The sequence below is a fragment of the Saccoglossus kowalevskii genome, chromosome 8 (assembly GCF_978046115.1).
Source record: "Saccoglossus kowalevskii chromosome 8, keSacKowa6.1, whole genome shotgun sequence".
NCBI classification, from domain to species: Eukaryota; Metazoa; Hemichordata; class Enteropneusta; family Harrimaniidae; genus Saccoglossus; species Saccoglossus kowalevskii.
This window is the reverse complement of record NC_140648.1, coordinates 21,641,667-21,663,197: the sequence shown is the minus strand read 5'-3', so window position 1 is coordinate 21,663,197 and position 21,531 is coordinate 21,641,667. Positions and strand designations below refer to the sequence as shown.

Genomic DNA, 21,531 nt, shown 5'->3' with positions numbered 1-21,531 from the left:
ATGGGCAAAAAAGATTTCAGCTTGATTTTGCATTTATTCTTGGTTATTTCAGGTGTATTTCAGGTAAGTTGAATACTTCGAAGTACTTTCCTTTTTGTTATAATCCACAGACGAATGCGTAATTTATTTAGACTTAACCATTCTCACCAATTCTAAAAAGTAATTTATGCTTGATATTATATTTTATTATCTTTATTAGGTGAATGCTGAGAACGGTGGGATATTTATTTTTTCTAGAATTTTAATTTCATAATCTCTATATATCTGTGTACTTATGCCGACTTCTTTTTATTTTTTTTTGATTTTGACCGACTGCAATGTAAATGTTTCATACTATTATATTAATTGATATCGACTGCTGCCAAGATTGACCGGAATACGTTTCTGCACTGAAATAACATATTATTTAATTAATAATTATGCTCATGCTATTGTAAATCTGCGGAAATTGGACTCAATGGATCGACGACGAAAATGGTGGCGTGGTCGTCGATGAAGTTGGCGAATTCGAGTACCTCCCGGATCTTCGTACCCTACATGATATTTGTGAGGTCCCGACCGCCATTGAGTGTCGCACAGTAGTTGAACCTTTTACGCTATCCTATGAAACCGGGCAGACTGTATACTGCGATTTACCCGATGGGCTAATCTGTTTCCATGGTGATAACGTGTCTCCATGTATGAACTACAAGACTAGGCTTTGTTGTGAAGCGAAAGAACCTACAGTCACGGAGGAGGGAGGCACCGAAGAGGGTATGTATTATACACAATATTTCATTGAGGGTCGGCAAGGGGTATGTTCGTAAGCTGTAATCAATTGTTTTTATTTTCGTAATATTGTAAATTTAAATAAATAGAAAGTAAATTCTTAGACATGGGTAGTTAACAATGTAATCGATTCCTAAACACAGATTATCAAGTATATTATCAAAATGTAAAATGTAATTAGGAATTATCTGTAAAGTGTAACAACCTATTACCGTAAATGGAACTTTCCATTTTACTTTCTGTAATTCCGTAAAATGGCCTTTTTAATTCCTGTAACCTGTACCAGCTACCCCCTTGCATCCTCTTTGCATTTATTTAAGGGGTCGTGGATACGATAATGTTATCTTAGGAAGTCTCATTCTACAATTAGGATGAATTCTTGCAAACTAAACCGTTCTAATGTGGTCTGATAAATACATGGATAATAAAAACTGTTTATATTTGCATTCGTTCCATAGATGAGATATGTATTGGGGATAATTTGTATAAGATCGTTTTAGGCGACTCTTTTGACTGGCATGACGCAGACACATATTGCAAAACCATCTTAGCTCCAAGAGGACATGTCGCTGGCTTAGCAAATCTAGGCGCCAGTAAAGTGCGTAACACAGTTCGGGAGTTTATACAGCAGTCGCCGGGTTTGTCGAATCCCAAGGGGAAAGGTTACTGGATAGGATGTCACGACGAAGAGTAGGAAGGATCATTTGTGTGGTTGAATGGAAATAAAGTTGATGTATCACAAAATGCATGGCACTCCCAGCCAAACAATAAACAAACTGAAGCGTGCGCAGCAAAAGGAAATGATCAAGACTGCTGCCAACTTTGGTATATCATTTTGATTTTGAATGAATGAATCATTGAGTGAGTGAGTGAGGGAGTGAGGGAGGGAGTGAGTGAGTGAGTGTGTGAGTGAGTGAGTGAGTGAGTGAGCGAGTGTGTGAGTGAGTGAGTGAGTGAGTGAGTGAGTGAGTGAGTGAGTGAGTGAGTGAGTGAGTGAGTGAGTGAGTGAGTTGAGTGAGTGAGTGAGTGAATAAATGAATGAATGAGTGAATGACGTTTGTTAGAATAGTGGCTATAATTACAAAGAGTAAATTATGACTATTGAAATATATTCTCGCGTGTTGTGATCCTTACTAGTTTACGGAGTAAAAAAATTATATTCGCAAAATATTTGACAATGAAAGATTCATGAGGATTCATAGTAATATATATATCAATCATTATTTTCAGGGAAAGACCAAAAACTAATCCTAGTTTCAAAATGGATGATTCCTGTTGCACTGATACAAAGTCTTTCATTTGTGAAATTCGTAAGTAATCTATCAGTATCTGAATAACTGTTTTAATATATATTAATATGATATAGGGGTCATACTAATGCATAAATAGCTGTTTTAAGCAGAGCTAGGTGCGAAGTGGCAGTACTCTGGGTTCACTTCCACGAGACAGGCACCGTGACGGTTTAAATGTGTAATGTATGCACAGAAGCATGGAGTGGCGAGATCTTTTCACCAACATCGCACCGGTACATTCTCCCCCTTAAACATTTTTAAATCTAGACCCTCTGAAACGCTATTTCCTGCATTTTGAGGGCAACTGATGCAACCATCTGGGGTCCGTTTTGACCCATAGTGTCTAGAAAGCCGTCTACTGTGTGCCGGTACTGCTATATAGAGCGTAGGGCACCCCAAATGTCTAGGTATTTTAATATGCAACGTGGAGTACCCCATCAAGAAGATTAGATTATGCAATGTGTGAAGCCCCATTAACAACGTGCAGGTTTACAACGTTGGGTACCTCATTAACAACGCCCAGATATACACTCATTAACCACGTGAAACAATAGTCCTATACACAACATAGCGGTAGTCCCCTAAAAACATGACGTACTCCCATATTCAATGACCGGGATTACTTAAATATAGTTTTTGATTTATTTATCAAATTCGCCAGATGTACTTAAAATAATATAATGTTGGTGTTTTTACTTATAGCCGGATACTGCGCAAGGAAATAAACGATGTATGGCTCATGTACAAGGATTTAATATCTGGTGTCCAATCAGCTGTTTGATGTGTTAATATCATCGTTCACTATCATTATTGTGTCACTTTATTGTAAATCAATAGTATAATTATACTCAATTAAAGACAATATTACCGAACAATATTTACTTGTTACATTGACTGAATTATTACATTATTACACTAATGAACTATTCTTATCATAGTTCTAAAAATGGGCAATTGTCAATAGAGGGTGCTATTTGAAAGATAGCCATTAACACATGGTGTGAAGCAATGTCGAGAACTCAAAACAGATGTGATGTTGACGGACGGTACGAAAAGACCTTTTAGTCGAGTAATTAAGTTATACATTGCAATTACAATACAGTTTACTGAAGTACGGGATATCAAATTAAGAATGTCGAGAACTCAAAACTGATGTGATGTTGACGGACGGTACGAAAAGACCTTTTAGTCGAGTAATTAAGTTATATATTGCAATTACAATACAGTTTACTGTAGTACGGGATATCAAATTAAGAATGTTTGTATTTACCCCGAACATTGTGGAGATAGCTGTGAATCAACTTACCAAACTCCTGGTGAAACAGCACTATATCTGAGCTCAGATATGCAGGCCAGACTAAATACGACTGTACATTTTGTAGTTGGATCGAATAAAACAGGCGTTTAAGATCTATTTGACGAATATTGAATGAATGAGTATGCGAGAAAGACTCTTGTTACCAGCAGCAACAGTGTGTGATTGCCGATCCAAAGCGATAACCATTGTATCATGTTGCCTCAAAATTTAAACAAACGGATCGCATCTAGTCAATTACATAAACACCCGAGACACAACCAGAACGAACATAGAAATGTTATGAATTGTTCAACACACAAAGAATAGACATAACAATTTTATGGACCACAACTATTCCGAAAGACAATCGAAATTCATTTATAAATTGTCTAGCACACCTGAAATGCGCCCGATGAAATGTTGTACTCCTACACTCATACAACTGTTGTGACCTTGGAACTTAGCATCATTGAAAAATAAAAGCTCATTTGCTAGCCTGTTTGTAATTTGAAAGTGATTTTTTTTTTATATTTCACAACTGTCAGATCATAAACACGCAGTTCACCATAAAGATAATCTGTCTTGTATATAAGGCCACACCGACTTAATTTTATGGATGACATCCGCGCGCGCATTAGTTTTAGCCCATTCTCAAAAAAAAAAAAAAATTCCGACGACGAGTCTCCACAAATCGGTTTTCTGTCCGGAACTTGCTGACTCATGTTGTCGCAAAGCGCCGGCTTGTCGTAAAACTCGTTTTATACTACCTCCAAACGTGCCTATTTTGTCGTAAATGATCTTCTGCACATGGGTATTGCGTTGCCGGGAATTCCAACATGGCGCGCAACTGCGCCACCAAAATACGTGAGCATACAAGTTCAGAGAAAAAACGGAGGGATTGTTGTTGACTGGTACGCAATTGACGTCGGCCAGGGACAGTCCTGTGGATTTAGTAGGATTTTTTTTGGCAAGATTTTTTTTTCGCCCTCTCGCATTAGTTTTGGGGTCTCCAGAGGATGTCATCCATAAAATTAAATCAATGTAGCCTAAGTTGAACATTGAGATTCATATAATGAATAATTTAACTTTTTAAGTGAATTAAGAAATATTTGTGTTTGTCGTATAATTGTAGAAATATATAATTAACTACAAGGTATTCCAAGCGTGCAAACCTATGCCATAGGTGCAAATTACATATCCTCATTTAGTCTACCTCTGCACTAAATTTAGCATACTCAAATAATAAGCATGTACGTTTTTCTTGAAAGTTTAAATTGAATATTGAATAGTATTGTTTACGTAAGAAATTTCTTAAACTGACATCAATGATGGGGTCATGAACTGTATGCACGTGTACGTCATAGGTTTGCAATATTTACGGTACATTAAAATAAATGACTTTAGTATTTCATCAGTTACATCGACGTTTTAACGGAGTAGGTCCACGCATCTCCGATATATGTAGCTTTATTAGGCGCATGGAGGCCAAACTAACAAATACCGGTTCAGCAGTGAGCTAAATTCTAAAGAACAAAAAATTGTAAAATACTGATGTCATCAAATCACGAAATTAACACTCGCTCCGCCCTTTGTAATTTCCAAACAGCATCCAGAAAGTATTAGAGCATGATAATACATTAAATTAAACATAAACATTGCTACATTAAATTTTCATACACACCATGCAGTACAATAAATTGAAGTATCTCAGATGTGGTCCAGGTTTCCCGATGTGAATCAACTTACTAGTCAATTCCGATCACCTATTAAATAGTGACAATATCAAGTTCTTAGATGAAATGCAAGTCCACAATTCAGAAAACAGGAAGCAGTTGCAGCTCTATTCAAAGCATAGAAACTCATACTTGGTCATTTTCTCATAACCCCCCAAAACAAAGGTTCTTTCTTTTGCCCTATCACGTTTGTTTGATTAGCGAACACCCGCGGAGTCAGTACCACTATGTGTCCTATAAAGTAGCCACGATAGTTTCGCCATTGTAAACAAATATGAATGCAGTTAAATGATTTACCTAATTATTGGGTTTAACCAACGCAAGCTTAAAATAGTGTAGCTGGATATAGGATATTTGCTTGACATTGTTTATATTCGATGGCAAGTGTTAGTAGCCAAACGGATATACAGGTCATAGGTTCATAGGCAAATTATCGAGTTATTGTTGCAACTGAATGTAAAGGTTACATCGCGTGTTCACGTTCCACTACGCCTGCACAAGAGTTCATACTCTGTAATGTAATAATAAAAAAGATTGACAACTATATTCATAATGCATTTCAATCAAGAAATAAAAATGCCATTTGATATGTAACACTTGCCTTATCTTTGTTTTTTTTTGTTTTTTAACAACTAACTTTCTTTTTGTAGTAGTAGTTATCACAACTAATCTTTATTGCTATTAACTGATAGAAACATTGTATTTCTAAGGATGCAATAAAGTTATTATTATTATTATTATTACTCTGGTCTGTTTACGTGGTAAGTTTCTTCCAAATTAAAAATCTTCACTTCGTGGGCGATTTAACATATGGTCATCAACAACTGGTGTGAGAGACGGTGGTATTGGTGACACACGTGCATGTGTATTTGCAGTGTATCCCAGTCGCTAATGAATATATACCCGTTTACTGAAACATAACTACAGTACAAGTAACCTGTAGAATGCTGTGTGGGTAATATTTTTATATTGATTTTTGTTGCATTTGCAGCCAGTAGTAACCAAACAATGAGAAATCTATAGGATTGGATATACCTCTCAGCTGGCTTCACATGCATAATTCAAGACTACCTAACCGATGCTTACACCAATATTTAGTTACAGCACCTAGACGGTCTGTGGTTACAGCTTCATGTTCCAAGTAATCGCATTTGCATTACAAAAGAAAATCATGAAAGACTGGCACTCCCATGCAATTAACAGCGAGTGAAATTCCTGGGATTGAAACGTATATTTTGAAGTCACTGATGTAGGCAATGAATAACTTCAAGTTGACATAAAGACGAGGTAGTTTAATCAATCAGTGCTCAACTAGAGGCTGAAATTATAACTAATTTGTTTATTTCAATTTCTCCTGAAGTTAAATAGAATACACTGGTGAAACACGGTAGTAACCGTGGGTGAAAGGATGTTTTGGGGTGTAGTTTACATTGTGTATGGAGTGGTAGGATCGGGTGTAATTTGTTCATTTCCATCTCTTATGAAGTCACGTAGAATTTCACTTAATTTATTTTTGCTGACATGTTTTCAAGCATTACATGTGAATCCAATTGTCACTGTGCTGTGTCTCAATAGAGTATGAGGGCAATATCATTTTCACTGGAATTTATTTTAAGGGAAAAATGTTTTCAGTGATAATGAAGTATTATGACAGAACCCCATACCCTCCCCGTGGCTTTCATTGCGTATGGAAGTTATTTTCACGAGCAATGCGGTGTATCTTGCTGCCGTACTTTCACGAGCGAACCACGGGGAGGGTGTGGGGTTCTGTTATTATTATTAATATGCTCCAAGACAGTGCTGCGACCTAGCAACGCATGTCAGTGTAGAACACGTGTCACTGTACGTGTGAAAATAAAATAATCAGACGTCTAATTTGAGTCATTGTCCGAATAAATAACTCGTGGATGTTTAAGCGTGGTGGTCGTCGCGCAGCGCGTGTTCGAATTTCATGTAAATAAACAATGTATTTTACACGCGTTGTATACGTCGCTGTGAGTCCCATATCGAACAGGACGCGGCACGACGACTGTCGCCCTTTAGTTGGGACCACGACAGAACCAGAACTTAAACTGGGCGAAAACGATACACAGTTTATGTTGAAGTTAAAAGTTCCTCCACAGATCTGTGCATTGGCAAACATGCCGTGCAACTGCGGTACTCCACTGACGGAATGACTTTCGTTGACATCGGCCGTGGCTGCCTCGTGAGCTGCACACTACAACTTCGTTTGTGATGTTGCTTGCTGGTCGTGGATAGACTGAGTCTTGGTTACCGGTTAAATGTTGCTCATTTGGCGGTGGTAATCTTTATTTGGAACTGAGTAACGCCACAATGTCGCCAGCAGAAACATCCTGGTATCTCGATGTTGATGGTTGCGGCTCCATAGCGATCGCTGATTTTACTGCGGGTCAAGGCTGCGGGTTAATCTTCCGAGAGCCCTTCAAGATTTATAAAACTCAGTTTCCAGGTAAGCATACATTAAGTTCTCCCAATCCTAGTATTCTATGTGATGTACATCTAACATGCCAAAAATGATGGTGAACGATTTGAACCTCACAAAAATAGCAGACGGAAATGTGTTTACAAAATAAAAATAGTGATTACTTGAAATAGATACAAGGAAGGGTAAAAGAAAAGTTATATAACATTTTATTCTTCAATAATTTATTAAAATACATAAGTGTGTCCAACTCCCTGTGATACAACACATCAGGCATAGCTCACTGTACTCGACTTGAGTGTGGGCACAAAGTTACTATTTGAATTTTTGATATCTTTTTTCATTAATGAGAAAGTTGACCCCAAAGTTAGAGTAACTGTTCACCAGGAATGGCTTTTTAACTCTTCTGTGATATTGTTTTGGCTTGGCTGATTTTGTTCATACTTGACAGGCAGGTCGTACCATCACTAATTGGAAAAACAATTCTGACCCACCGCTACCATGGTAACAGCCAAAATCTGCTTTTTGAATACTTTCGCCCCAAATTTATTACCTCCTACCAGTCTTGTAATAGCAGTGCCCAAATGATCATGCCTTTTATTCTGGGTACGTTGCCCACTGGTAAGAGATCACCGGCGCCGACATTGTTACACTGTCAACGTAATCCCAACGCAACTTTGAATACAATGTAAATGCTGCCTCCAATCTAGAAAATACTATCGCAAAACGGTTGGAAATACTAGTGATACATCTAACGGCTAAATACGTCCTAGCAATAAAATAAAGTGACTTCTAAAGACTGAATGTTATTTTGCGAACCGACGTTAGGTTCACGTTCATGTCCTACCATGGTAACAGCCGAACATATATTGCTTTTTTTTACAGGCTTGTTTTCATTGGCAACCGAAGTATTTTTATTTTGTAAACAAATTTTCGTCTGCTATTTTTATCCAGTTCAAATCGTTCAGCAACTTTTTTGGCATGTACATCACATGGAATACTAGGATTGAGAGAACATGATGTATGTTGACTAAGTTTTATCTTAGTACGAAGTACCAGGAGGTTTCTGCTGGCGACGTTGCAGCTTTACCCAGTTCCATATAAAGATTACCAACGCCAAATGAGCAACATTTTAACTGGTAATCAAGATTCATTTAATCCATGGCTAACAAGCAACATCACAAGCGAAGTTGCAGCATGCAGTACTAGTAAGTCATCCCGTCAGTGGAGTACCGCAGTAGCACGGCATGTTTGCCTTCAGCATTGTATTCAAACGAATCACGTGGTGTGCCGTTCTCATCCAAAACCGGGATTCGATCAATAGGAGAGTTTCAGTAAAAAAACACATTGCAAATCATGCAAGTTCAACATTTTCAAACCAATATACTAAATAAACAGAAATTCTCAGAGATGCAAAAGAAGGATAGATATTACTTTTCACTATACACATCTCTGTTGCAACTATCCCTCACATATTCTACTCCCAATTACTCCTGCGTCAAATGGACTAGCCTCTTTTCATGTTGACATTCAGAGTAAAATCATGTGACAGGCTGTTAAATTGGCTGTTGCACACTCTTTCGCCGGTCTGGAAAATGTGTTTAATTAGCTCTCATTCAAGCAACAATGCAGATTTCCCAGTGGGAGTGAAACTATTCGACTCTGCCATTAAAAAAATAGGGGTGTTTTCAGCAAAAAACGAATAACCCTGGAATGCACACAACATACTGATTTTCGGAACAAATCGTGCATTACTTACAGCAGCAGAATACCACAGAAGTATCAGACGAAACATGAAAACACTATATATTGTATTTCAGCCTGAACCCTCTATATTGCAAGTCAAGGAATTAACCCCATATGTGCATCCATTTCCCACCTTGGTATCACCCACCTCTGAAAACAAACTCTTAATACCACGCTGAAGCGTTTGGTAATAAAGTGACTGTAACCAGGGTCGTCATTATCGGATAGTCCCTTAAAAACCGGCGTCGATGTGTTGTCATGTATGTATACTGTGTTGTAGCCCATTCACTGAATCATGAGTGCAGTACATACAAGTGACTTGTAGGTCATCCCGCCCCTCGACAAGCAGATCATCGATGTACTGATATGGGCGAGTATGTATTGAGCATTCGAGTGTAACCTTGAAATGTCTATCAATCTACTGTGATTTATGTTATATGTTTATGTTATGTTATATTGTGTACGACTTGCCTTCGGACTTTGGGCTATACAACCTATCTCTCAGTATGGGGTGTTATCGGTTTATACTGTTATAACTAATGGATATATAAATAAATCCCTCCTGTACAACACGTAAAAAATCGGGTATATACTACTACCAGAAATATCCGAATTATTACAATTTCTAATAATAATTCACAGTAATATTGTGTAAAACCACCAACATTGGAATATTGAGTCAAGACTAGACTGGCGCAGTCGGAGCGATTAATTTGTTTTTGTAGTTTAAATAAAATAAAAAAAAATCGCGAAATGGAGGTGTGTAACTGCGAAATCACCCCCGAATGGTTTTTGCATGGCCCTCTATCGACACTGCAGGAACCCGTCGAGTTTTCAAAGAGTAATTATGTTAATGAGTGTTCTAATTGACAATCATCTAAGCCAATCACAACGTCTCTTCAACTGACCTCTGACCGAGAAGACGTCGACTGATTGTAGCAGCCGATTTTTTTTTCAATTCTACGACAGTACGAGTTACATTTTTACATTGCGATAAATAAGAAACGACGACTACGACAAACTCGAATTTCAACGTGCCGCCATGTTGGGTCTGCAGTGTGACCTTTACCATGTTGACCTCATTATGCACGTATTTCCGCGCCCACTTTATTATAATATGTGCTCATATTTTCTACAGAATAAACCAGTCGGGGTGATTTCGCGCTAACACCTCCATTTGGCAATCTATGTGCGTACATGGACCAATCAGATTATCAGAAATTTTAATGACATACTATGTCGATATTTAAAATTATTACACTGCTGTATTATACTAAACTGCTATGATATATATATGCCACAAATACAGGTACTTGGTATTAACAGATAAATAAACATGGCAGAGAGTACGTCCAAGTCACAAAGACGGATGTCTGCGATGTTGAGATCATTCAACTGTTCATCTTCTAATGATGGTGGCGGTGAGTAATCTATATATTCCGGATGGCGAGGGTCGTCTCCTGCGCACGCGCGGGAATTGAGTCCGGCCAAGCGACAATAAGAACGCACGCTAAAACGCAAAGGCTCATGGGTAGACGCTTGTTTGTAAACAATGACACACTATGACCATCTGGCGCATGCGCAGGTGACGACTTCCCCCGCTTTAATATCATAAATTAAAGAACAAGTACATAACTATAAAGACAGTTGTAAAAAACAACAACGACGAATCATTACGCTGACCAGTGAAACAGTAGACGCAAAGATAGGGGAGGAAGGAACATTGTCTGAGGGAGAAAGACGAGGAACACGCATATGCATCAATATATCATTATATCAACACACGCTTGAAACGTGTTTATGTGTTACATCATCTAATCTACTATTCTTAATTTTCTGCGAGATCCCGCGTTATGCGTGAAATTTAACGAAGTAAACAGAACAAACAAAGGTCATATCATCGTAATGGCGTCAAAACATTGCGTAGGATTCGACAAACGCGAAAATATTGTGGGGGTATTTCCACGCTTAATAGTGTGCTTCACACACTTGATGATAATCAATTGTCATGAGGTAAGGGTACCTGATGAAAGCAATATTCCCCCTTTCAAGGATAAAAGATTAGATTTAAGCTTAAAAAAAACAATTTTAAATTTAAATAAAATCGTTCGATTTTTACGGTAGACGTTCGGTCCGCGTCTTTCACGCAATACGCGAGATCTCGCAGTGAACGGAAACTCACCTATTGCTTCTCTTTAATTGTTTCAATATATTACAGGAATAATAAGAAGTAAATATCCAGATCCTGAAATACCAACAAACATGACACTTTCTGATTATGTGATGTCAAACTTTGTTCACTATGGAGACAGGATTGCTATGGTGAGATAGTCATTTTCACTCGGTCTTCAATGCGTTCTTCTTGATTAAATATACACTACATCTGGGCAGCAACGATGTTAGAATTTGTTGACCTTGCCTTTTAATAAAAAAATTCTCAACGATTTGATTATTTAATGATTTTTTCTTCTTCATGTTATGTAATTAATCACAGAACTAATTAAATATGAGTACACGATACACAGAATTTCACAAACTCGACGACAGTTCAGTTTCAAATATATGTGTTTCACAGATTGATGGGTTAGCTAACAAGTCATATACATTTAGACAATTGAGAGATTTAATCTACAGATGTGGGAGTGGATTATCTAGAGCCGGATTTCAACAAGGCGATGTGTGTGCCCTGTATATACAGAATATGCCAGAATATAGTATACCGTTTTATGTGGTGATATCCATTGGAGGAATCGTTACAACCATAAATCCATCATACACCTCCGGTAAATTATTTCCGTCATAGAATAATCTATGAAGCCGCAATCATTACTATATGTGAGGTGATATGATTCCTCATCGACTGACGTATTTTATACAGATTTCGGGTGATAGCGTAACCCAAGCCCTACACTCAGTCTGATTTTTATCTGTATGAATTTGTGTTTTGTTTCGATCAGACGAGTTAGTACACCAGCTACAATCGTCAAACGCTAAGTGGATTGTAACAACTATTGATTTAGTCGCCAATACCAAGAAAGCTGCAAGTTTGTCTAATATGAAGGTTAGTCTATGTGTAACCTTCGTTTTAGATTTATACTATTTATTGTATTGTATTGTATTGTATTGTATTGTATTGTATTGTATTGTATTGCATTGTATTGTATTGTATTGTATTGTATTGTATTGCATTGTATTGTATTGTATTGTATTGTGATTTTTGATTTACGGGTATGTAAAACGAAATTACATTAACGGATGTAACTGATAACTTTTCCAATGAAATCCTTAGCACCCCGTTGGCAGTCCAGTCACACTGGTTCTCAAAACAAGAGGTTACGATCCCACCTGCCAAATGCTAAGAACAACTGAAACTAATATATACATATTTACATGAAAAATGTTCCACCTATGCGGATCTGTTTGTGCAGAAGCTTTACGACCGTGTGCCTTTACTGACGTCAACCAAACTTGTTATGTGGGAAGTTATTACCCAAGGCTCACAGGTGCCACACCCTGCCCAAGGGTGACCTGGAGGTAGTTGTGGCAAAGGGTAACCTCATTCTCCCACGTCCATAGACTCCACAACCGGATGTAGTTTAAAATCTTGCCCAGGACACATATATACATATATAAATAAACGTAAACATTGCCAGTAATAGGTAATACCTCACACGTGAGGCTGAGTTGGTGCAAGGCTTATATGACCGTATGCCCTTACTGACTTCAACCAAACTTGTTATGTGGGAAGTTGGCACCCAAGGCTGACAGGGACTACACCTTACCCAAAGGTGACCTGGAGGTAGTTGTGGCAAAGGGTAACCTCATTCTCCCAAGTACAAAAACTCCACGACCGGATGCAGTTTTAACGTCTTACCCAGGACAAGTCCAATAAAGCTGAAAACCGACACGACTAAGTCGTGAGGCCAAACCTGTAATAATTCGGGGAGCGCTGAAAAGCACCGTGTTCATCCGCGCGTTCAGTGTGCCCAAGGTTGACATGGAGGTAGTTGTGGCACAGGGTAACCTCACCCTCCCAAATTCCAAGGAAAAACTAAACCATTAAGAGCACAGAACAAGTAGCAAAAAGGAAAAAAACGCGCGTATGTTTGCAGATAACCAATCAAGAGGACGAAACTCTTGGCTCCTATGCGTGTTCTAAACTTGGTTGTGCATTTCTGTACGTGAGTATGTAAATTGCAATATTTGCCAAGACAATAGTATGTTATAGAGTAATGCGGAGCTCATTATCCTGAATGTGACACAGGGCATTCTCCACTGTCCATGTATTGTTAAACTTAGGCAATAGGTTCATAACGCGTGAATATTCATATTCCGTTTCAAGTCTTGATCTAATACTTTGTTTAAAAATTTCGAGACGGTCACTAGACCCTTTGTTTTGAGCGACGGGGTGGTAATATTATGAACCACCAACCAGGAATCCGAAAGTCTTGTTGAACCAGACGAGATGCAATGTATTGTATTGTATTGTATTTGTTTGTTTTGTGTTCTTGGACTTTATCATGGGGAAATTACGAATAAGTTCATCTGCTTCATCAAACTGAATATCCTGTACTAATCGCCTATATATTATATAATACGAGATAACCAATAACTTTGATCACAGCGTGATGCTATTGCTTGTATTCTTCACATAATTCATGTTCATGTATCGCTTATTTTCAGCATATCTATATAGTTGGCGATGACAGTGTTGAGGGTTGTTTGCCATTTGTAGACTTAATGACAGATGATGGATCTGCATTTCCTAAGGATATCAACATTAACCCAGTAGAAGACGTGGCTGTATTACCATATTCTAGTGGCACTACTGGACTACCAAAGGGAGTTATGCTGACTCACCACAACCTCATTGCTAGTTGTGAGATGGGGTATGTGCAATTATCGAATCGTTTCAAATGTTGGCACATTTTGAATATACTCGTAGACTATTGTTTAAATATGTATTCTGAAACTCATTGCATTTCTATAAACTAAAATCATGGCCTAGGTCAAAGTAATGATGTAACACATACGCTTCGTTTGGCAAAATGTGCGTACAAATGTTTATGAAATCGACTGCTCATAACCGTATCTGCTATTGAATATGCCTACCTATTACACGCGAATATTGTTATATACTTTGTGAACAACGTCGTATGTAATTATATTGAATGTTAACATAATGTTCCACACTGTAACATTCATTATATTTTCATTAGTTTATTTTGTTATTAATAATTCATGTATAGGGTGTCTAATGAGCTAATTAAGGTGTCCGATAGTGATGCCATTATCTCGGTACTTTCGTTGTTTCGTTTATCTGGCATACTTGGAGTTTTACTCATCGGCATGAAACTGGGGATTACAATTGTGACGCTGTCTAAGTTTGAGCCTAAAGTATACCTAGGTCTGGCTGAAAAACACAAGGTACAACTATATTGACATTATTATATTACATATTATTATACATCTGTCACCATACGCCATAAGTTACAGCGTGCCGTAATTTACGGGGTATTTTCATCCTACCATATAAGGAAATGCGAATTCCAAATATGGAATGACTACGCGCGTAATCATAGTTTGACCGGACTCCACACAAAGAAGTTCGCTGATTCTTTTCTAAACTTTTTGTTTTTCGGCATTCCCATGGTATATCCTTGGAAGGAAAAGATGTATAATAATAAGGTTATTACGCGTCGGTCGATACCCCGCTATACTGTCTTCGTGCATATTTTGAAGTATTTTAGTAATAACCTTATATTATTACATGTTGACTACTCCAACTATTGGCTATTGAATGGTATGTTTGTGTTGACTATCATTAATATGCAAATGAAATAATACCCTGAAGAGCTATTATGCTAATTTGGCAATCAATGTACCATTGTTGAATGCTATGGTTGTGTATATTTGATTCATAAGATTAAGTTGTACAAACAAGTGTGTGAGTAAAGAAATAACTATGAAAAATAGTCACGTGTTCAATAATAATTATATGTTCTTTCATGGCATGCAGCACAAGAAAAGCAATACCAACACTAGGTCCATGTTTATTTCGTCCGAGTTGAGCACACATAGATCAACACATAGATATTTTTAGCTTCGACAAGCATCGAAAATATTGATAAAAAGCTTTGCTCGTGAAAAATTGAACACAGGATAGACCAGAGCACGAAACAAACTTCAAGGTCAAATTCCGCGATAAATTCCATATTGCAGACCTTGTACTGAACTAAGTGTTGAGAACTAACATATATTATGTGAGCCACCACTAAACGTGAACCGTGTAATTGATCAAATCGTTATGTTTATTTTTTTATTTTTCCAGGTTACTTGTTTGGACATTGCCCCGCCTATTGCCGTGTTTTTGATCAAGCACCCAATGGTTGATGAATATAATCTTTCAAGTGTAGACAACATCATATGTGGAGCTGCTCCACTAGGAGCTGGACACGTGAAATCATTGCAGAAAAGATTAAATAACGATCATCTTAAAGTGAGACAAGGTAGGACCGCCACATACACAGATTAGCGTAGCTTGGTTTTGAATGATTCTCTATGTTGCTTTTGAAGGGTGGTGGTCGTCGCGCCACGTATGCGCGGGATATGGGACTCGTATGAATACAGATCTCAACTTTGACTGTTGCGCAGACCAACGAGTACAAACAGAGACGTTATGGGTAATTTCTTTGGTGACTGGAGTCAGCGGCGGTAATTAGTGCACGTCGCACATGCGCAGCACGACGACCACTGCCCCTTGAAGCGCCACTTTCGCTGCATGGCATTCGAATTCATTCAAAAATCAATGTATTTTACGGGCGTTGTATACTACCTGACACATTAACATGATCGTCTAATGCATATCGAGGAGTTTGGAAATACAGTTGCATTATTAACAACCTCATTAACATTTAGTGCTTAATACCGTCATTCGTGAATATTGTGTATAGTAACATTCGTTAAATATTTACGTAGGATATGGTATGCCAGAGACCGCTGGAATATCAACACTTTGTGGCATGAACGATAAGTGTGTTGCTGGCTCAGTTGGTGGAGTAGTGGCAGGCTGCCTAGCTAAGGTAATAAACGTAAATATATTTGTTGTATACAGGCGGTAGAGAATTAGTTATAAACGTACTTAAGATGGCAGTTAATGCTTCGTTCGAAACATTTCTGTTGCTTCACGTGATAATTCAAGCTTTTGATAAAGGTATCAATACCTTTAATACAATCAAAAGGATACGTTTGATACTTAACCAGACATCAGTATGTTTTTATTGTGTCTTGGTAACAATCACCTAGATCGCCTACATACGAACAATGTGACAAATTAAAACACAGTGAATGTTTATTTGCTACATTAATGTACTATTGTTAAACTATTAGCCAGTAACAAATCAAAAGAGACCGATGGCAAGAGTTTGAAAATGGTTCACTTCAGGTCAATGAACGGCGCCTTTTTGTTTGTTGTTTCACAAATTATGTAAAGCCATAACAGCACACTTACAATTTCAATTTTGAATATTGTTTGAATAGTGTCATTTTTTATCAGCGGCGAAACACAAATCGCGCGTGTCGTCATTTTGAATGACATTCAACTCTCTCGTGAACTAATAACTCGATTTCCACCTAGACGTTCGATGGCCTCGTCAGTTTAATTTTTAGCAAGTAACTAAACATGCTCGACAGTGCTCGCTCGCCAGGCACTGCCTGTAACATATGAACAAACAAAACGGATATTAACTTTAAGAAATAATATCATAAACATGGTGAGGTTAAAAGGTAATATATTGTTCATTGGATACATATGTTTTATGTGGATATCATTTCAACGTAAAATAGCTAATTGCATATCAAATAGTCGAACGTTGTTGTAAGGTTGTGGAAAATTAATGGGTGTTTGTCGCACCAAGCACAATTTGTGTTGATAAACATTTATTTTCCTACAATCCAATGCGCTCTTCTAATGGAAATCGGTCTGCGGTTGTTTTGCGCAACTATCAAAGTCGTCATCTCTGTTCACATGAGACCCATATCTCGCGCATACGTGACGTATCGACCACTGCTCTTTAACGACACAGTCTAGTCGAGAGCTGTACAATTGGCTTATACTCGATACAGAGCTCTAGCTAGCCAATAGAAGAGGATTATGGCTACATTAATGACAATATATAATTGCATTGATGTTATTTCGTTAGAATGTAATCACTAAATCAATTTACAAATAGATATACCTTGTACGGCCAATGAAATGAACAAAATCAAACCAATATGATAATATAATCTGTTCCAAATGGATTATCAGTACCAGGAATTTCTGTGATATAGTCAACTCTTATTAAAGCTCGGATTCAGATTTGTCATCTGTATTTTAGGTGATTGATATTGCAACGGGAAAGATCCTTGGAATTGGTCGAGACGGTGAGCTGTGTTTTCGTGGTCCTCAAGTAATGAAAGGTTACTTGAATAATGAAGCGGCAACAAAATCAACTGGCTGGATACATACAGGTTAGTGAATTGTACATATGTTGTCATATAGGGCTCAATTTTATTCCCTTGAACAAAATTAAAATCACTAAAAAGTACAAACCAAACAATTTTAGTGAAGGAAATAGCAGTAAAAATATTGCGATAAAGACTTTCCGTTTTCGACACTGTGAAATTCCTTTGTTTTTATGCAGAAAAATACAGTATTTTTACCAAGTAAAATCATATTTATCGAAATGATCGAGTTGTTGAACACATATTTCAAGACAAATAAAAGGCAAAAGATAGAGAATATAGCAACTCATATCTTTTCTGTAATATTCTTGTGTAATCTGTAACTATGGAAATTATTTATGGGTGCACAAGGAATACATTTCGTTATCATTTAAATATTCTTAATATAAATTTCTGAATTATTTTGTGAAAATTAGTTTTTTTTTTCAGTTTGTTTCTCCTCAAAAAACGGTAAAATTTCACATTGTCGAATACGGAAAGTCTTTATCGTAGTGTTCAAACTCTTTCAAGAATCACTTAAGAACTATTTCTTGCTAAATCAGAGGATTACCGAGACACGTTGCAAGCACAAATCTATTCTACGCTGTTTTGTAGTTTACTACTATTTTGGCGTATTTTTTTAAAATTGTATTAATGCAATGACAAATAAAAGCAATAGAATAATAAAATCATTCACAGTCAATTGACTGTGCGTCTTTTAATCTATACTGCCACACATATTATCATGTCTCGACTTAGATATAAGTGTTTAGTTAAATAAGAACCCAATAATTTTGTTGAAGCCCACATTTCTCTATCATCACAGGAGATATTGGTCATTATGATGCTGAAGGAAATTTCTTCATAGTAGACAGATTGAAAGAACTCATAAAATTCAAGGCGTTCCAGGTTTGATATCAATTCATTTAAAATAAATACTCCATATTGCAATTTGTTGTTTACATTTATCTGTAATGCTTATCATTTTGATGAGTAAGTGTCTTTATAGGTTGCACCAGCGGAATTAGAAGATATATTATTAACCCATCCTGAAATACAAGACGCTGCTGTGATCGGTGTACCTGATGAGTATGCTGGTGAACTCCCTACAGCAATTATTGTGTCAAAAACTGACACGCTTACCGCAGAAGACGTTGTTAGATTTATAGACGGTATAGTGTTTTTCGTTTTTGTGCGATATTCAAGCCTGTCAAAATCTCTAATGTATTTAAGGTAGAATAATGAGGTTCACGTAAACATATTTTTAGAGAGGTATTACATAGATCTACAATGGTCGTTTTTTTTTATTTTCCCACACAGGACGTGTTGCCTCATACAAAAAACATAGAGGTGGTGTTGAGATTGTGAAGGAAGTTCCAAAGTCACCAAGTGGGAAGATATTACGGAAACTACTCAGAGACCGCGAAAGACAAGCATCAAAAAAGAAATATTGATATCGTTCATTATCAAATGCATGCATAACTTTCATATCACCCGACAGTATGTCGTAAGACAGGGAAGATCAAAAACCCATACCACCACAATGCGACGTCACTTGAAATACTTTTTTTTAATTATTGAATAAATAAAGGTTTTTTGTGTGTTGATGAACTAATAAAACCAATGATTTGAAGAAAAAAGTGGGGCGTACTATTTTACATGATGATGTTTTTAGCGCGAAATAAATGTCGTCTGTCAAAAACATATTTGTATATCTCATCCGGTGTTTGAATATAGCAGATCACCTGGAAAACAGCTTAGTTGCAGAACAGGTCGATCAGGATAATGTGATTGAAGGTCAAATTCAAGGTAATGTCATGATAATGTTTTCATGCGGTTAGATATTGATAGGTGTTTTGGCGATTACGACGAAACTCACTGATTAGGACTTGATTATTGGTTTCCGGTGAAAGAGAGAGATGAGATCATTCGTGCTCGCTAATATTCTGTTATCATTTGAGCTTATATTCAAAGTACTGAACGGAAATAGGAACTAATTAAAGATATCAACTTTGCCAACAGACTGTTGTTTTTACTACGCATGATAACTTTGACACCTCACGAGTATATCCTGACAGTGTTTTATACGAGTAGTCTTCCAATATAGTAAACAATTAATCAAGTATATAATGGCGTGTTAAATACTTCTTGTGTGATGGATGAGTGGAATGTGTGGAGGCCACGCCTCAAGATCTTAAATTTCCATGTAGTAGACTGTGCTTTGCAGAGGCAATAAAGTCAGTTCTACACGAGGCTGTGGAGAGTAGAGGTTGACAGTAATATCATCTGTGTGTGTCTTTGCTTGGTTGAAAGGTTTGTGAACGTAACGATCCCGGATACCTGACATAACGTTTAATAACATGTCGATTAAACCGTTATAGCAAAGAGGCATAAAACAAAGTTGCCCAGCCATATGTGACGTTTCCATACATCGGTATGTTCGAACTGATTCACCAACTACAAAAGAAGACCACCACAAAAAAGTACCAACAATCCCGTCAACTAGTTTATGAAATGGTGAAAACTACCCATTTTAGCAGATACACCAAATTCACCTGATGGCTATCTTGGTATTTTTTATGCCGGTGTCCGACAACAAGATAGTTCTAACTATAACCAGATACGCTTAGAACTTACCAGCGTGAAATTGATCGTTTTTTTCAACAACAGTTCATGCAATCACAGAAAGTGAAGAGGGAGAAAGGATCGGAACTTAAAAGTAAAAGAAAGGGTAATAAGCCAGACAGTGCGGAAGCTATGGTTCAGAGAGAGGAAATCGTATTCTGTTTCAGAAGGGAGTAGCCGGCATGCACCACCCATAAGCCCTGTTACATCTTGCATTGTTCTGCGACACAAAGTTATTTGGGTTTCGGGGTTCTCAGGAAAGTTGTCATTCGCAACGGTGTGATATTAGCGTTGATGAGTGGCAGTTGCAGTGAAAATGTCCTCTAAAACTTATTGTAATAGAACAGCTCAGCTACACGCAGATGAACTACACACTAAATGTGTTGTATTCTCAGGTATATTTCGCCATTTTTAATAGCATAAGAAATATACTTGAAATGTTGATATCACTTTGTGATTACTGCATCATTTACACACTGCAATACACCACTGATATCACATTGTGAAAATTATTACTTTGGATAAAACATAGAAAATGAAATAAATGCTGTTTTGGGTGGAAATGATTACAATATTTATTGCTGTATTGTCAACTTGTGATCAGATAAAAATGAATCATTTATTTTAAAGATACATTGTACATTACTAAATGCAAGGTCAATATATCAATGTATCACTGTATCACTGTTGTATTTCCAGTAGCTGCAGCATTACTGTTGAAATCACTAATGATAAGAAACGCAGAATTTGTGTCTATCAAATCTATAATAATCTACATTCTTGCCTTCAAATTTGAAAACTTGTTTTGCAATAAACAACTAATTGTGATCTTTCTTTACTGTGTGGTTTACCTTTCACCACAGAGATCTCAATATATTTGGACGTGTAATGGTTTGCTGAAAGTATCTCGTGTGTCCTTAGTGTATGTAGCTAAGCCGAGTTGATGATCTTGTTTGTCGCTGATGATTACGGATTACAGCATGACATTCGGGTAGACCATTATTACCATGTTGTGTAAGACGTGACTCAGCAAAGCTAACAACATCTGCAGAAATAAAGTGTTGATCATGTTGTATAAGTGTTTATGAGAGTGTTGAACATTGTTGAACACAACTCAGTTTTTATTACCAAGCACCTCATACA

The 21,531-nt window shown here is 37.2% G+C and overlaps 2 protein-coding genes across 2 annotated transcripts; both read left to right on the top strand.

The window, feature by feature from the left end:
- On the top strand, positions 1-2,937 carry LOC146739392 (uncharacterized). Its single transcript, XM_085502756.1, has 4 exons — positions 1-63; positions 618-753; positions 1,999-2,078; positions 2,763-2,937. The coding sequence occupies exons 1-4, from the start codon at positions 1-3 to the stop codon at positions 2,847-2,849; spliced, it is 366 nt and encodes a 121-aa protein (XP_085358882.1). The 3' UTR covers positions 2,850-2,937.
- A 7,678-nt stretch (positions 2,938-10,615) lies between these two features.
- LOC146739391 (uncharacterized) lies at positions 10,616-19,403 on the top strand. Its single transcript, XM_085502755.1, has 12 exons — positions 10,616-10,700; positions 11,498-11,601; positions 11,855-12,062; positions 12,237-12,340; positions 13,963-14,168; positions 14,529-14,706; positions 15,611-15,788; positions 16,258-16,361; positions 17,658-17,790; positions 18,590-18,672; positions 18,773-18,935; positions 19,084-19,403. The coding sequence occupies exons 1-12, from the start codon at positions 10,616-10,618 to the stop codon at positions 19,215-19,217; spliced, it is 1,680 nt and encodes a 559-aa protein (XP_085358881.1). The 3' UTR covers positions 19,218-19,403.
- The last annotated feature ends 2,128 nt before the right edge of the window (positions 19,404-21,531 follow it).

Coding starts and splice junctions, on each gene's coding strand:
- LOC146739392 (XM_085502756.1), top strand. CDS start 1: ATGGGCAAAAAAGATTTCAGCTTGATTTTGCATTTATTCTTGGTTATT. Junction 64..617: donor TTATTTCAGGTGTATTTCAG/GTAAGTTGAATA, acceptor GAAACCGGGCAG/ACTGTATACTGCGATTTACC. Junction 754..1,998: donor GGAGGGAGGCACCGAAGAGG/GTATGTATTATA, acceptor CATTATTTTCAG/GGAAAGACCAAAAACTAATC.
- LOC146739391 (XM_085502755.1), top strand. CDS start 10,616: ATGGCAGAGAGTACGTCCAAGTCACAAAGACGGATGTCTGCGATGTTG. Junction 15,789..16,257: donor TCATCTTAAAGTGAGACAAG/GTAGGACCGCCA, acceptor ATATTTACGTAG/GATATGGTATGCCAGAGACC. Junction 18,673..18,772: donor TAAAATTCAAGGCGTTCCAG/GTTTGATATCAA, acceptor GTGTCTTTATAG/GTTGCACCAGCGGAATTAGA.